This window comes from Macrotis lagotis, chromosome 5 (assembly GCF_037893015.1).
Source record: "Macrotis lagotis isolate mMagLag1 chromosome 5, bilby.v1.9.chrom.fasta, whole genome shotgun sequence".
In the NCBI taxonomy this organism is placed as follows: Eukaryota; Metazoa; Chordata; class Mammalia; order Peramelemorphia; family Peramelidae; genus Macrotis; species Macrotis lagotis.
Genome location: NC_133662.1, coordinates 167,165,567 through 167,181,905, shown reverse-complemented (window position 1 = coordinate 167,181,905; position 16,339 = coordinate 167,165,567). Strand labels below are relative to the sequence as shown.

At 32.8% G+C, this 16,339-nt stretch overlaps 1 protein-coding gene across 1 annotated transcript in view; it reads left to right on the top strand.

The window, feature by feature from the left end:
- The window catches only part of SYNE1 (spectrin repeat containing nuclear envelope protein 1), a 598,518-nt gene that overhangs the window by 212,501 nt on the left and 369,678 nt on the right, over positions 1 to 16,339 (top strand). The window contains exons 15-18 of the mRNA XM_074187858.1: positions 3,518 to 3,614; positions 8,983 to 9,185; positions 12,998 to 13,162; positions 14,290 to 14,442. Of these exons, the coding sequence (XP_074043959.1) occupies positions 3,518 to 3,614; positions 8,983 to 9,185; positions 12,998 to 13,162; positions 14,290 to 14,442 (618 nt within the window). The remainder of the gene's footprint in view (positions 1 to 3,517; positions 3,615 to 8,982; positions 9,186 to 12,997; positions 13,163 to 14,289; positions 14,443 to 16,339) is intronic.

Below are 16,339 nucleotides of genomic sequence, written 5' to 3'. Positions count from 1 at the left end.
CCTAAAATGGAGATGAGCTATTTTAGTACTAATAATTGATAAATGATTGGTAGTTGCTTCTTAAGGATTTATGGAGTTGTGTTTTGCTGCCAATAATATTTAATGATTTTTCAGAACTTGTAGTTTTCATTCTTTTGAGCAGTATAGCCTATATGTTTTCTGGTTGACATCTATCAAATTGGAACAAATTCCAAACCTTTTCAAACTTCCCTATTTCTATCAAGGGCACTACCATTCTTCTGATCAATGACATTTGCAACCTTCAGGGCTTTCTCTACTCTTTACTTTCTCTCATCTTTTATAGCCAAAACATTGTCAATTCTATCACAATCACAGCATCTCTATTCACAAGACTTCAATGACTTTAGAAGAGAGAATGAGGCTGATGATTGTGCAAGCCTATTTCACTTTAATACAATTCACATGCAAATAAAAAAGTTACATTATGAAGTCATTGGTCCTCTTTGAAAGGGAAGGATGAACTAATTCACTTATCTTTCTTTGTAGAACTGTCCTAGTTCAGGTTTTCATCACTTATCTATATCATTACAAAACTTTCTAATTTGTTTCCCTATCTAAAATCTTCAGTCTATCCTCCACAAAGCACAATTTTTTTGCTCCACAAGATATTTCATCTCCAGACTCAGTGCTTTTGCCTGAGCCTAAAATACTCTTTCCTTATCTGCCTCTCAGTTTCTTTCAATTTTCAAGTAAAGATGTAACAGTTTCATGGTTATTTAACTTAATTCACATGCAAAGTTAGTTCAGATAATTTATTCTTCAAAGTTATATGTTTGCTGTCTACATAGTTAAGCAAATTGCAATATAATTGTTAAAACAATTACCCTGTAATTACTGTAATTCACGTCCCAGATAACTTTGTATATTTTTCTTTTTACTGATCGAAGAAAGCTCTAATGTTGTTGACTACAATAGAGGTTAGAGTTAGAAGGTTTTTTTGAAGCACCTTCTCTCTGGAGCTCCCTATGCCAAATCTTTACTGATAGCATAATTCATGGTCTCAAATTTTTGCTGGAAAATGATAGGCAATCATTGAATTAAAGTAATCTTGACTGATAGTATAATTCAGATTCCCAAATGATTCAACTTGAAGTTGCATATCTGAGACAAAAGTCTAGAGAGAAATGTAAAATATCATACAATCTACCTACATTCAATTCATTACATGAGTAAAAAGAAAACTCTGAAATGTGACTTTTAATTCTTGCAAGAATGAGAATTATAACATCTCAAAGTTGAGAAGGATGTTTAGGTCTATAATATTCTTCTCTCAGAAAAGAAATATGAAGTTCTTGGTGGAATTATTGCTATTAACCTCATTTTCAGAGTTTGAAAATGGCCTGCGCAAGGTTATATAGGTAGTAAGCGGCAGGCCATGGATTTGGATCAATGTTTATTCATTCATAATTCAATTCTTTTATCCATAACACTATAGTGATATGTAACAATGTCATATTTTTGGTTCAAAATTATTATTTCATCTGCAAGAGGAATTCCTGGTGTGAAAAGTCTTTCCATTGATACAGATAAGAATCTCTTCTATAATTCATTTTCTTAGATAACAAGAGTTATCTCTAAGACACCATGACTTCCTCAGGGTCAAAGTGTATGTATCTGAAGCTGAACCAGATTGGTCTTCCTAACTCTAAGTTTAGTTCTCTACCCATTATTTCAAGTCTCTTCTTTTACATATCACATATTTTAATAATGAAAAAATGAATATTTAATAGTGTTTTAGGGCTTATGGAATATTTTCCTCACAATAACCCTAGGTGATAGATAATAAAAGTTTTAATGTCCACATTTTACAGGTAGAAACTGAGGCTGAGAGATGTTAGGTACTATTTATTTGATGTAAAAATCATAGGACTAATATCTTCTTTACAGTTTAAACTTAAAATCAAATTCAATTCAATACATAGACAATATGGAGCTTATCAACCAAATCCAGTTGTTTAAGGAGGTTTTAAAGGAAGAACTGCTTCAAGGAAAATAGAGATTTGGTTTTTTTCTTAATCCTGCCCTAGGTCTATCTGCTTTTGGTATGGTGCTTGAGTTTTAGATAGAAATTTGATGACTTGATTAAGTCTTATTTGGTTTTTATCTACATTTAGATTACTGAAATACATTTAAATTATAATTTTTAACCAAAAATTTTATGTACTTTTCTAGGAATGTGTTTTCTAAGAAACTAATTGGAGTATGATTTATTTATTTCAACATCAACAACAATAGATATTTTATTTAATGAGGAAAGTGATCACTATGTGCTCTTATTGAAGAATGAACAAAATTTTGTTTAAGGGCAAATTATTTACTTGTTCTTTCAAAAATGACATATTAGACATCAATACTTTAGTCATCTTGAAATATACTAAGTATTCATCAGCATAGGTCTGCTTTTTTTCCCTATGGAATTGCTATAAAGGGGTTTATAGTTACAAATAATGTACTAAGCACAGCCTAATCTTCAGTAATTTTATGACATGCTGTATATTGAGGAGTATTTTGAGATTTATTTTTTAAAATATGTAAATTGTGAAAAGTCAGCACATTGACTACTGGAGTTTTCTTTATTTTTTATACAGAAAAAAAAAATAAATCCATTCCCTTCACCCAAAACATCTGCATAAGCCCTCTTCTTCCACTAGTAAAATTAGCTTTGGTCTGAATAGCTACATGATTGTCTAATTTTTCTATTTTAGTAGTCAAGGAATAAAGAATCATTTCATGTTTCCAAAAATACAATATCAATTACATTTAGCTAATTCATTTTGATGTTTTAAAGTTTATACTTTTGATTCATTGATGATTATAATGTATTTTTTGACATAATTAGAAAAACATTTTTCTTGGTTTTAATTTTCAAAAAAAGTCTCATGCCATGAATCACTTTGTGGTTAGGAGTTTGTTCTAGATAATTGAAATATGTCAATGTGTGGAAAGAACTAAGGGTTATTTGGATGTATTTTATACATATAAAATGGGATTTTTTTCTATAAGGGAAATGTTTAAGTACATGACCATTTTGTTTATAAATAGAAGTCCCCACAGAGCAGTCATTTAGGAGTAAAGAATATTTTGAGTGCAAAGGAATCCTACCACTGCAAGCCCAATAGAAAACTGAAAAATGTATCTCTTAATTTAGTGCTTTGAAAATGCTAGGCCTCTTCTCTCTAGGGAGCCTATCATCTTTTCCAGGAGCAGCCCCAGGGTCATAAAAGAAAGAATTTCTTTTCTTAGCACAGAGTTAGCTGTTAAGAAAAAATAAGGTGGGAATAGCTAATAAAAACAAGAGAATCTTTGCTTAAATATAATAATGAAACCCTTTGGTGTACATTAGGGAAGAATCCCAAAATTAGAGGGGAAAATAATCCACCTACCTACTTTGAAGAAAAAGGTAGCAGATTAAATCTGTGTTTAATTTTCCATATAAATATATCTTTTGACTTATACTTATTCCTTTTTGCCTTCTAACTAATTCCTTCTTTTCTAGTCTTTTATAGAAAATAGTAAATTCTTTGAACAATATGAAGTGACATACCATATCTTGAAGGAGACTGCTGAAATGTATGTCAAAGCAGATGGCTCAGGTAAAACATCTTGCAGTATGTTCAGGAATAAATAGTAACATGACTTTTACATGATTTGCCTTTCATCTGATTTTTATTATCATATTAAATATGCATTTAATAGTTGACTCACACTGGGGTGGCTTTGACCTGATGAGCCTTGCGAGCTCTTTAACTCACCTGCAATATAATTGTACAAGATCTGCATAAAATTTTGTGTATATGAAAGTAGCTTTACTGCCAAAAGAGTGTGTATGTTGTACTGAATTATTCTTTGTTTTGATCAGGAAAAGAAAGTGATAATTTTCAAAACTTTTTTTCCCTTTTGAGTTTAAAATATTTTTTTAGCTTAGTCAATGCCTTTTGCTAATGACAAAATATTTGGAATAACAAGTATTAGGATCACTAAAAGTTGAGTCTTAATTAATGAAAGGATATCAATATGTATTTGAATATTTTAATATAACTCAATATTAATAACATAGCCATATTTATGGGATAGAAATATGCTTTTCTCATTTTCTATATATGACCTTGGGCAAGACATATCCTGCAACTCCCATGCATTCCTCTAAGAAAAATTAAATCAGTTTGTAAGGTAGAGGTATATTAGTCACATTCTAGCTATCGTAGATCAGAGAATTAGTATGCTCTATCTTAAACAGTTTATTGGGCAGTTTGTAGAAAACAATCGATTGAAATATTAATAGAAAGAGAATATGTCATGCATTTTGATCTATCTCATTGTCTGCTCAGGGACATGAGACTACATACCCAAATAGCAAATGATTTCCAGAAGGTAGACTCTCTGGACCATTATTCCATCCCAGATGACTGAAACATTAAGATCAAATGGTGCATTTTTTTATAGAGAGATGAGCCAAATGATGTGGTACAAAGTCAAAGATACCAAGCTGAAATAATGTATTATAACCTTTCCATAATTCACCACAACTTTATGGGCTCATCAAATCGGCTATCCAATCACATAGTAGGTACATTAAGGCTGATACAGTCTGCTTGGCCCTGGTGACTTCCATCTGTTTTCACCATCCATAGCTCACTGTGCCTTTTAACCATCCAATACTGCAGAGTAAGGAAAAGGGCTGAGGTCAGTCAACTTGGACAAGTAAGTAAAGCTCTCTAGAATTTTTAAACTACTGTCTTTGCATTATTTGCAATGATTTCACATAGGAGAAATTTCTTATGTATCCTTTAAATGAAGGTACAATTCTAGGGACAGATGGTGATATAAAGATGAGTTAGACATGATACCTGTTTCAGGATGTTTACATATCAGTAAAGGGGAGAGACAAGTATGCAAATAATACAATATGTCATAACTACTACAAGAATTCAAACAAAGAATAAAGGAATTATGAGAATGATTGATCACACCGAAGATGGTTGATCAGGAAAGGTATTAAAACAGAAATGATATGTGAAATGGTCTTGAATGGCAAGAAAGATATTTGGAGATGAAAGTACAGGACAATGTGTCACGAATGAAATGGTATGAACAGAAAAGCATACATACTGTATGAGAAAAGGTAAATGCATTCCTGGTGTATGTATAATTATTAAACATACTATGACTTAAAACATTATTACTATCTTAAATTTTATTAATCGAATGACAATCCCCTTCCCCAGATGAGAAGGCAAGAAAAACAAAACCCATGTCACAATCATATGCAGTCAAAAAAACCCCCTACAAATCCTACTTTGACAAAAAACTATACATAAATATACATATATATATATATATATATGTATATTTGTACATGTATATATACACATGCACATACATCTCTTACTGTCTCTTTGTCTCTGAGTACATGACTGAGTACATCATAAGCCTTCTGGAACTATGGATGGTCACTGTGTTGATCAGAGTTCTGGCTTCAGGTTTGTTTAAAGGTTTTCTTGTTGAAGAGGCTTCAGTCCTGCTTTGCTTGCTACTGATTGGCAGAACATGATGAAAAGTTACAGGGACAGCTTTAGGTTTGTAGATTTAAAAAAATCCTAATAATTTTAACTGTCCAAATATAAAAAGAGATATTTGGAGGGTGAGATTACTGAGTGCCTTGGCACCTAAATTTTGTGGGAACATTCTGGATGACTACCTAGTAGAGGTAGTGTAAAACAAGTTTTAAGCTTTGAATAGAGGTTTGACAAAGTGAGCTCTGAAGCCCCTTAGCACATTAAAAGTGTATGATTTTTTTATTATATCTGTTGATAAAATGCATTTGTGTGGGTTTATATATTTCTATAATGGTCTTTCAGTAGTAGGTTACTTTTTTAGACTTTAGGAAGCATTTGTGAGTGTTTTCATTAGCAGACAGACCTCAAAAATACATTATCACCAAATGACTGTCTACAAATCCTTAAGATCACTAAACCACTCCTGTTTGGAATAAAGTCATGGTGAATGTCATGGTATTAGTAATAATAGTAGTGGCAACTGACAATTAGATGGTGTTTCAGGGAGACAGAGTACTTGGTATACTTCATCTCATTTGAGTCTTTTAAGATTATTATTGAGTATTTCATTCCCAATGTATATCTAATTAAAAAATATCATTGACATGGTGTCTCCACTTCAAATTTGGATTCTTAAAAGCTGTGTAAGTAGAACATGAGTTCCAGCAAAAATAGATATATTCTTAACTTATTTATTTTTAGATATATTATTGATAAACTTCATGTCTGTCATTTAAGGACTAACATACTAGAGCCAAATCCAAACAAACTTACTACCAGAGTGGTTGTCACCGAGAACAGATTTTCATTTTGTCCCCAGCAATTCATCTATGAGGAGTAGCAATCTTGAATTTGTAGGAGGAATAACCACATTATGTACAACTTTGATATCATGAAACTTTGAAGTGTGAAATAAGTTTGAAATAATGTATAAAAGTACCTTTATTTGTTTGCTTGTTTGTTTGTATGTTACAACTAGAGGAAAAAAATGCCAGCGAATAACAAGATTTAGCTGGTTGTGTTATGAACCATGATTGTTTGTTTTGTACTTCTTTCTACTCTTATAAAAGAATGTCATTTTATGGAGCAGCCAAAGAAACCATATAAAATGTTGCAAAATTAGCTCATTATTCTCTTAGTAATGTCAGTCTTTGGATTAATTTCATTAAAAGTTTTATTGTCTCTTCAGCTGTGACAATGATCAAAGTTAACTATAAAAGGAAAGTTCAATGAAAAAAGATGAAGTTAAATAAATTATTAGACTGTATTGGTTATCTATCTTTATATGCACATATGCATTTGTTTTAACCGTGTATTATTATAGTAATTCACATATATCACAATTCATATCTTCTTGTTCCGAATGACAATAAGATCTCAACAGCTTAGACCAACACATGTGAAAGGGAATATTAATTAGTAAAGTTTGAATGACATTTTAAAGAATAACAAATATTACAAACATTCAATATTTCAAAAAAATATCATTTTGAAACTATAAAGTACACTATTAAGCAAGACTAGACAAGCAGAATTATTGGTTCATAGGGTTCCACATAACAGATGCTTTTGTGAATAGATAAAATTGATTAATGATGGCATACATCATTGTCAATCATTTAAGACATTAGAAATTGTTTAAAAGAGGATAGGGAGAAAGGAATAAACCCTTATATGGCACCTACTATATCCAGGCATGGTGTGAAGTTCTTTACAAATACAACAATTCTGCAAGGTAGGTGCTCTTATTATACCATTTTACAGTTGAGAAAAGTGAGGGAGACAGTTAAGTTACTTCCCCTGTTGTCATATAGCTAGCAAATGTCTGAAGCTGGTTTTGCTTTTAGTTCTTCCTGATTTCAGTGCTCCAGTTTTCTATTGTTCTTTGTGTAGAAATTGTTCTGTGCTTAGAAAAAAAATTTCTTTGGAGAACTGCTTTAGGGCAGCCTCATCCAGATTATTAAAAAATATTCATTTCCTGGAATCTGACAAAAAGGTTATATTTTCCATATCATAAAAGTTGTATCATGTTTTATTATGTATAACACAAATGACTGTTCTATCCTACTGGAATTTAAAGGAAGTTCTTCAAATGTTGATATTTTGAAAAAGGATTGCTCTTTTTTTTTCAGCCTTACTCCAGGATCTGATTAGCAGTATCTCAGAAGTTAAATGAGAGCCATGTAAATGTTGGGATTTTGATACTTTTGCCAAAAAATGAACTAAACTTTACAATATTTTAGATAATCACATGACATCAGACTTATACTGTATGTATCAAAGATTAAGTTGATTACAGTGCAATCATGTTGGTTATAATGCATGGTAACCAATATTTTAAGTGCTTACTGCTCATTTTAGTTCTTATTATCTTTATTCTAAAGTCTTATGCTGATATCCCCTTGTGCTGCGATTTGGATTCTTGCTTTTTGAACTCTAGCCAACAAAGTGCAAGCTCCAACAGCTCTTAATAGAGCTAGAAAGGAAAACTTTAAGCTTGGTTCCGGGGGAAAATTATATGTCTGTTACATTTGGACCAGCTCAGCTAAATCCACGGAAGATTATCCTCAGAAAGTTGGCAGTAGAGTGGTGAATTTTTCAGCTACATCTATTTATGAAAACCACCTACTGAGGTATATAGAGGCTGTGTAATCAGTGTCCATGTACAAGAGAAATAACCCTTCTAGTAAAATCAAAACTCCTTAAAGGACTAAAGCAAAATTTTTCCTCTACATGAATACCCAGTATTTTGGTTCAAAGTAAAGCCATTTTCCTTTCCTCGGCTGCCCAGTGCCTTTGTACAAATAAGTCATTGTGATTTCTTGTGATTTCTTTTTATAAAGTTAGCTTGTGCTTCTATAATCTTAATAGTCATTCTTAGAAATCACTCAGTTAAATCTCATGGAATTTTGCTTAATGCATAGCAGAGCTTAGTAAATATTTATCTATTGTACTATATTGATTTCCATGTTTTAGGAGGTTCTTGTCATAAAGTTAAACATTAAGTCTATTAAAATACCAAAATATCTAACATTATGTGAAATTACTATAATTATAGATTTGGAGCTAAAGGGAACTCATCATTTGCTCCAATTCCATCATTTTGTAGATGAGGAAACTGAGGTCCAGGGCTACTAAATGACTTTTCTAATGTCACTTAGGTGAACTTGACAAAGGTGGAATTTGAACCTGGGTCATCTGATTCCAAAGTCATTACTTTTTTTTTATCATACCATGTTGCCTCTCTTTTGAATTGATGTTTAAAGTAAAAAAAAAATCACTTTCTGGAATTCTTTTTTTATTTATGGTCTACAATTTTAACTAAATAACTTTCTCATCTTTGCCAAGGACATCTGCTTCCAGAAAATCGGTACCTAAAAATTCCATCTTGCTTTATCGGTTTTAGTGGAAGAGGCAGAGAATGTGATGAAATTCATGAATGAAACAACTGCTCAGTGGAGGAATTTATCTGTGGAAGTTAGAAGTGTCAGAAGTATGTTGGAAGAAGTCATTTCTAACTGGGACAGGTACAGCAATACTGTGGCCAGTCTGCAAGCCTGGCTGGAAGATGCTGAAAAAATGTTAAACCAATCAGAGCATGCCAAAAAGGTAAGTGGATTTCATGGAGTTGAATAGATTGCATATACATTTGACAAAGAGCAGCAGTATAGAGTAATCATTCACATTTATAAACTACTTTAAAGTTTACAAAGCAGTTTCCTCACACCCCTCTGAGGTAGGGGATAGAGATAGGGACAAGGTGAATCATTTAATGGCATAGAGAACTTCTAAGGGAAGAAATGCTCTCTTAACCAATGCCATCATGAGTCTTATTATAGATTTCCTCTTTATATCCCTGAGATGTGATTTGTTTAGGGTCACAGAACCAATTTGGATCAATAATTGACTCCAGTCAATTAAAAATTTACTTATTATCCTATACACCATGCTAAGTGCTGGAGATACAATGAAAGGCAGATAATCCCTGCTCTCAAGGAGCTCCCAGTCTAATGCAGGAGGAAACATATAAACAACTATGTATAAGCAAATTATATTCCAGCTAAATTGAAAACAATCAACAGAGGATAGGTTCTAGGATTAAGGAGAGATCAGAAAGATTTCCTCCAGAAAGTGGGATCTTAGATGGGTCTCAAAGGAAAGCAGGAAACTCAAGAGGTTGAGATGAGGAAGGAAAACATTTCTAGCATGGGTCAAATGATCAGTGGGGATATGGAAGGTCTTATTTAAGAGGAGAAATGAGGCCAATGTCACTGGATTGGTGGGATGGTAAGGTGTTAAGAAGACTGAAAAGTAAGGGAAACAAGGTCATGAAAGCCTTTGAACCCAAAAGAGAATATTTTATTTTTGATTCTGAAGTGATAGGGAGCCCCTGGAAACTTTTTTAAGTGGAATAAACATTCACCCAGTTACATTATACATGTACTGGTACTACTTAATTGACATATTCATGTCTGTGTGGTTGTACTCCTGTACTTATAGAGGCTTGGGATCATATGTTTAGAAATAGAGGGGGTAGTTAGACTAGATAATGATTAAGGTTGGAAAGAGTATTATATTAGGGACCAAGAGATCTTGCTAGGTTCAAATCCTAGTTCTAACAATGTATGGGAACCTGGTCAAATCACTTAACTTCTCTGACCTTCAGTTTTTACAGATGAGGAAAGATAAAATAACTTACTCAGAGTCAGACCCAATAGATAGCCAGGGGCAGATTCTTCAGATTCCAAATTCAGTGCTACTTCAATCTGTAGTATTCTGCTTTGGATTAATTACTTTATGCTCAGGAATTAGCACAGAGGAAATGAATATAAGCAATAATCCTCCTCTCAATTTACTTGTTTATAATTCAGTCTTCATTTTTGCATGTAAAAGAGCATATACAGTTAATAGTCATTCTGCTAATAATGGGCCATAACCCATGCAGTATTTATCTTTGATAGATCCTTAAATATTTTAACATTATCTTTTATTCTAGAAGTAAAATTCCATAAACACACACACACACACACACACACACACACACACACACACACACACACACACACACACCAGAGAAGAATGGGAATCAAAAAGTAGACAATTCACTTATATTTTTGAATCTCAACATCCTTTATTCTTTAGAGTAAATGATTCTCTATCCTATCTACCTTCTAGGAGAAATAAAATTTATACTCTTTGGACTTTTTATTGGTTGAAGACCCTTCAGATGCCATTTTATCCATGAATCCCTAATCTTTACCTCCACTTTGACTATTGACCTCCTTGGCTTACTTTAAATCCTAAATAAAATCTCATCTTTTATAGGAAACCTTTCCTAACCCCTCAATTATAACCCCTCTCTACATCATTTCCTACTTCTGTGATATATATATATACATATATATATATATCAAGCTTTGTATGTATTTTTTTGCATAATGTCTCCTATTAGATTGAAAGGTCTTGCAGGTAGGGACTGTCTTTTGCCTCCTTCTGTCTTCCTAGCTTCTAGTAGAACATCTGGTACATTATAGGTACTGAATAAATGTTCATCGATTGATTCTTCATTGCCTATTGCAATATCTCTCTTTTATACTTAATAGATTTTCTCTGGAATAGTAGTTACTTGGGTGAACATCTTTTTCTCCCACTTTCAAATTCTGAACTTCTTGAGAGGAATTAAATCACATTTATCTTTGCCAACTCTATGTCTTGTACACAGTAGGTTTTTATGTTTGTTGAATTTGAATGACTATTTTGGTTTGCCATAGCGGATGAGTTGGCATGCAAAATATCACACTAAATTTATTCTCCAGGCTTATATATGATTTAAGCAGAGCAAATTTACACATCCTCCTTTGTAAATCAGTTTTCATAAAGATGGCATGTTTTTGGCCTACCTAAGGATATTTCATTCCTATTTGGTTTGTACTGTTCTGATAAGGTGGCAGTGTGCCAGTCAATGTCATATGTGTTGATACTTTTGTGAAGTGAATTCACCAGAAGCAGAAATGTTCTCTTCTATTTATATAGGGGAACCTCCTACACATAGGTTATTATTAAAATAGATTTTTAAAAGACTTAAAATGCTAGTGTGTTATATTTGGCACCTTTTGTCCATTTGGGAGATTTTTACTTTGCAAAGAGGAAGAATAAGCTAAAAACAATTAAACTGAGAGGGGAATTAGTGCTTTTATGTAAATTATTCTTGATTCTTAGTGAAGAAGAAAAAATCTAAGGATATACCTTAAGCATTCTTGACTCTTTAAATTGTCATTTTATTGTTTTTGATACAGACTAATTAACTTGGAATCATGTTCAGTTTACAATTTTAAAATGACAGATGGATCAAAAGATTTCTCTAAACATTTTTAAAAGAGCTAACTTGCAGCTAGCTAGTACAGTGGATAGAGTATTAGATGTGTAATGAGGAAGGTCCAAGTTTAAATCTGACCCTAAAACATTTACTAGCTTGAGTGATCCTGGTCAAATCACTTAACCTCTTCTCTGCCTTAATTTCTTCATCTATAAATTGAGGATTTTTAATAGTACCTCCTTCCCAGGATTGTTGTGGCAATAAAATGATATATTATTTGTAAAACACTTTGAAAAGCTTAAAATATTATATAAATGATAGAGATAGCTCTAATGCAATAGGGAGAGTTCCTTTTGGAGTGGTTGAAATCCTGTCTCTGACATATACCATCTCTGCTATCTTGAATAATCTAATTATCCTGTCAGTGCTCTAGAGTTTCAGCAGAGGGAGTTTCATCAACTGAGAATTCCCTATGGTAATGAAATCATGTCTTGTCCTTATCCTACCATCCTGTCACAGAATGCAGCCTTGATAGTCAGTTAACAAGACTCTATTAAAGCTTACTATGTTCCTGGAGCTATGTTAAACCCTGCAACCCAAGAAAGGCAAAACGCAATCCTTGCCTTCAAGAAACTCACATTCTAATGAAAACAATTAAGCATAGACAGGATATACAGTCAATGTGAATCAGAGTTAATTTTTTAAAAAGGGCACTGGTTGGGTGGCTAGGTAGCTCAGTGCATAGAGCACCAGCCCTGGAGTCAGGAGTACCTGAGTTCAAATCCGACTCAGACACTTAGTAATTACCTAGTTGTGTGGCCTTGGGCAAACCACTTAACCCCATTGCCTGGCAAAAACTAAAAAAAAAAACAGGGTGGGGCACTTGTGAGGGACAATGGGGTAGAGGAAAGCAGGAAAGTAGAAGGGAGGATTTGAGCTGAGTTTTGAAGGAATTCTGAGAAAGTAGGCAGCAGAGAAAAAAAAACCAATCATTTCTCCCAAAATTAATCTTATAAAATAAATATCAGCAGCAGTAGCAGCTAAAATTTTTGGATACCTACAGGTTTTTGTTTTATAGTTTATGACATCATGAATTTTTCTTCAGGATTTTTTCCGAAATTTACCTCATTGGATCCAGCAACACACAACTATGAATGATGCTGGCAATTTTCTGATCGAAACGTGTGATGAGACTGTTTCCCGAGACCTTAAACAGCAATTGCTTTTATTAAATGGACGGTGGAGAGAACTGTTTATGGAAGTGAAACAAGTAAGTGTTTATAAACCATTTAAAACTATTGGTAAGTTTATCATATTATGTTATGGTTTAAGAACTATTTTTATAATTTTTCTAAAGGACATAAATATCAATTGCTAAAGTTTATACTGTATTTTCTTAGAATTGTTATTAGAATATTATTCTTTTTTATACTAGTCCTTTTTGCATGCTTTATTATGATATGGAAATAATTTTAAAAGTTCCAGGGGAGCAGTGGGTATTCCAGAGGACCAGTAGGTATGGAAGGTCCTCACAAGCTGGTAAGATTTGAGCTTTGGTCAGAAATAGATGGTCTTCTAATGACCAACCTATCTTAATTAGCTTTCATCTCCAGAAGTTTGACCACCATCATGAATAAAATATTTGGGTCTCAACAGCTCATCAAAATATCTGCTAAATTATACTGAGCTTACAATCTGAATAGATGAGGAGAATATCCAGAATTCTAAGAACCTGCTTCCTATGAAGAGAATGAGGGAACATCATACAGTGGAGCATCTCAAGTTCAGTATAAATTTGCAGGCCTGGCTAGAAAGAATAAACCTTGTAATGGTTTGTGTACCAAGATCCAAGCTTGTACATAGAATGCTAGACAGATTCCAAAGGCAATTCATGTAGATGTAATGGAGTTAAGAATTGAATCTGAAACCAAAAGTCCCATTTCTCAGAGTAACTGCACTAATGTTTGCCATATGAACACTCTATAGCAGCATATTATCTGTGGGATGAGATAGCATGAAGCATGAACAAAACCACATATCTTTTAAAATAATGAAGAAATCTTGATTTGTGTTTGGTTACCATTTTTCTTTCTCAGTTGCTTTGATTCAAGGACAATAGAAATATAGGTATACTTAATTCAAATTTTAAAAAGGGATAAGGTACTTTATTTATCCAAAATACCCCACATCTTTTAAGTTGGTTTGTCTTTTCTCGCTGGTAAATTCTAAGTTTTGTATGTTATGCCTGCCATCAACTTTAATCTTCTTTAAGACAAACATCAGAAATAGAATCATTAATTTTCTTTAATAAAGCTTAAAAGAGATTAATAATTTCTTGGATCACTGCACAACTAAATATCTGCTTTTACAATATTGTACTTTTGCATTTTTTTACAGTATGCCCGAGCAGATGAACTTGACCGAATGAAAAAAGAATATCTAGATTGTGTTACCACTTTATCTGTTTTTACTGCTGAAGCCAATGGGAAACTTTCTGAACCTGTTGATGTTTCTTTTCTTAATGTAAAGATGCTATTTCAAGATTTAGAGGTGAGAAACTTTTTTGTGACATGAAAGAATTTCATATTTAGTCTAGTTTTATGCATTTCTCCAGTTCTTTTGCCCAAATTTATCATTAAACATGCCTTTAACTTCCCTTCTGCTAACTGTTTTGACAATTACAAATACTAGGGAATCCCCACTAGCTACTTTTTTTCTTTAATTCCTTAGCTGACAAATGTTTCTGGATAGAAAAGTAATGAAATTCTACCGTAAGCATCCAATAATCCATCCATACAACCCTAAGGAAATTATTTCATCAAAGTTCACCAAATAACCTTTGAAATGCCAAAATTAGTGATCTTTTTTAACTGGATTCATCTTTTTCAATGTAGATTGAGCATTTGACACTATTGAGCATCACCTCCTAGTTAGTATTATTCTTTGCTAGAGCCTTCATGATTCTACATTCCCCTTAATCTATGTCTCAGTCTCTTTCTTAGCTATTCTTTATCCCTCTTTCTTCTTGATGTATATGTTCAAGGTTCTGTCATTAGCCTTCTTTCGGTGCATTCTCTCTTGGTGATCTCATCTATCCTTACTAATTCACTTATCAACTCAATGCAGTTGATGCCCAAATTTATATCTCTAAGTCATATTTCTTTAACCTCTTGTATCAGTGATCCCATTGATAGTCTGGTGAAACCCTTCTCAGAAGAATGTTTATATATGTTTATAAATATATAAAATAAAATACATAGAATTATAAAGAAAACAACTTACATTATAGTAATTATTGTTAATATTATTTGAGTGCCCTACTCTGATAGATTTAATTCAACAAACTCCTTCTTAAGTATATGCGGAGAACTAGAGGAGATATGTCATTTAGATAAGAGTCTTGACTCTTTAGTTGAGGATATTTCAGCTTACCCATAATGAACGATTCCATGGAATCCAAAATCAAATGCTTTGCAACATTTGAAGGGTAAAGATCTATATAGGTAATAAATTACAGCTAGGTGATATAGGGTAATTAGGTAGTGGAGCTTTTGGATCTGGAGTCAAGAAGACCAGAGTTCAAATTCAACCTTAGAAACCCTGGGCAAGTCATTTATCCCTGTTTGTCTCAATTTCCTCATCTATAAAATGGGTTAGAAAAGGAAATGGCAAACAAGTCCAATATCTTTGCAGAGGAAACCCCAAATGCAGTCACAAAGAGTTGGAATACACAAGTGAATAGCAACCACAGCACCAGCAATATACAAGGAAGTCTTTATGGAGATGTCATTTAAATTGGATTTTAAAGCAGGAGTTCATTAGATAAAAAGGGAAAGAAAGGACAATTTTGGTTTAGGGAAAAATATGAAGAATTGCACAGAGTTGAAAAACCTAGGGTGCATTGTTGTTGAGGACAGTGAATAGTAGTATCGTTTGTTGGAGGGAAGAGCATGTGATGAAAAGTAATATTAAATAACCCTAGAAAAGTAAAGTGACATTAAACCATCAAGGCCTCAAGGCCTCAATACATATTAAAGAGTTTGAACTATAATTGATTGTCAAATAAAGTGCAGAAAAGTGTTATGATTGGATTTACAGATTTAAGGGAGAATTAGTCTGACAGAAGCTTGAAGGATAGATTACCAGGAGGAAAGAATACAGTTGCTGAGAGTTTTAAGAGACTGTTGAAATAGTCTGGACAAATGGTAGTGAATGTTGATTCTAGGTTAATCTCTGTGGGCTGAGAGAGGAAAGGATAAATTTAAAATATATTGTTGACTGAATCAACAGAACTTAATAATATTGCTTATAGAAAGTGGAGAATACTAAGAATCAAAGCCAACACTAAGTAAGATTAGATCAATACATATAGTAAATATCCATTGGAATTTTAAATCAAAGATTGTTATTGACATTATGAAAATAACTGATCCACACACATATTTAT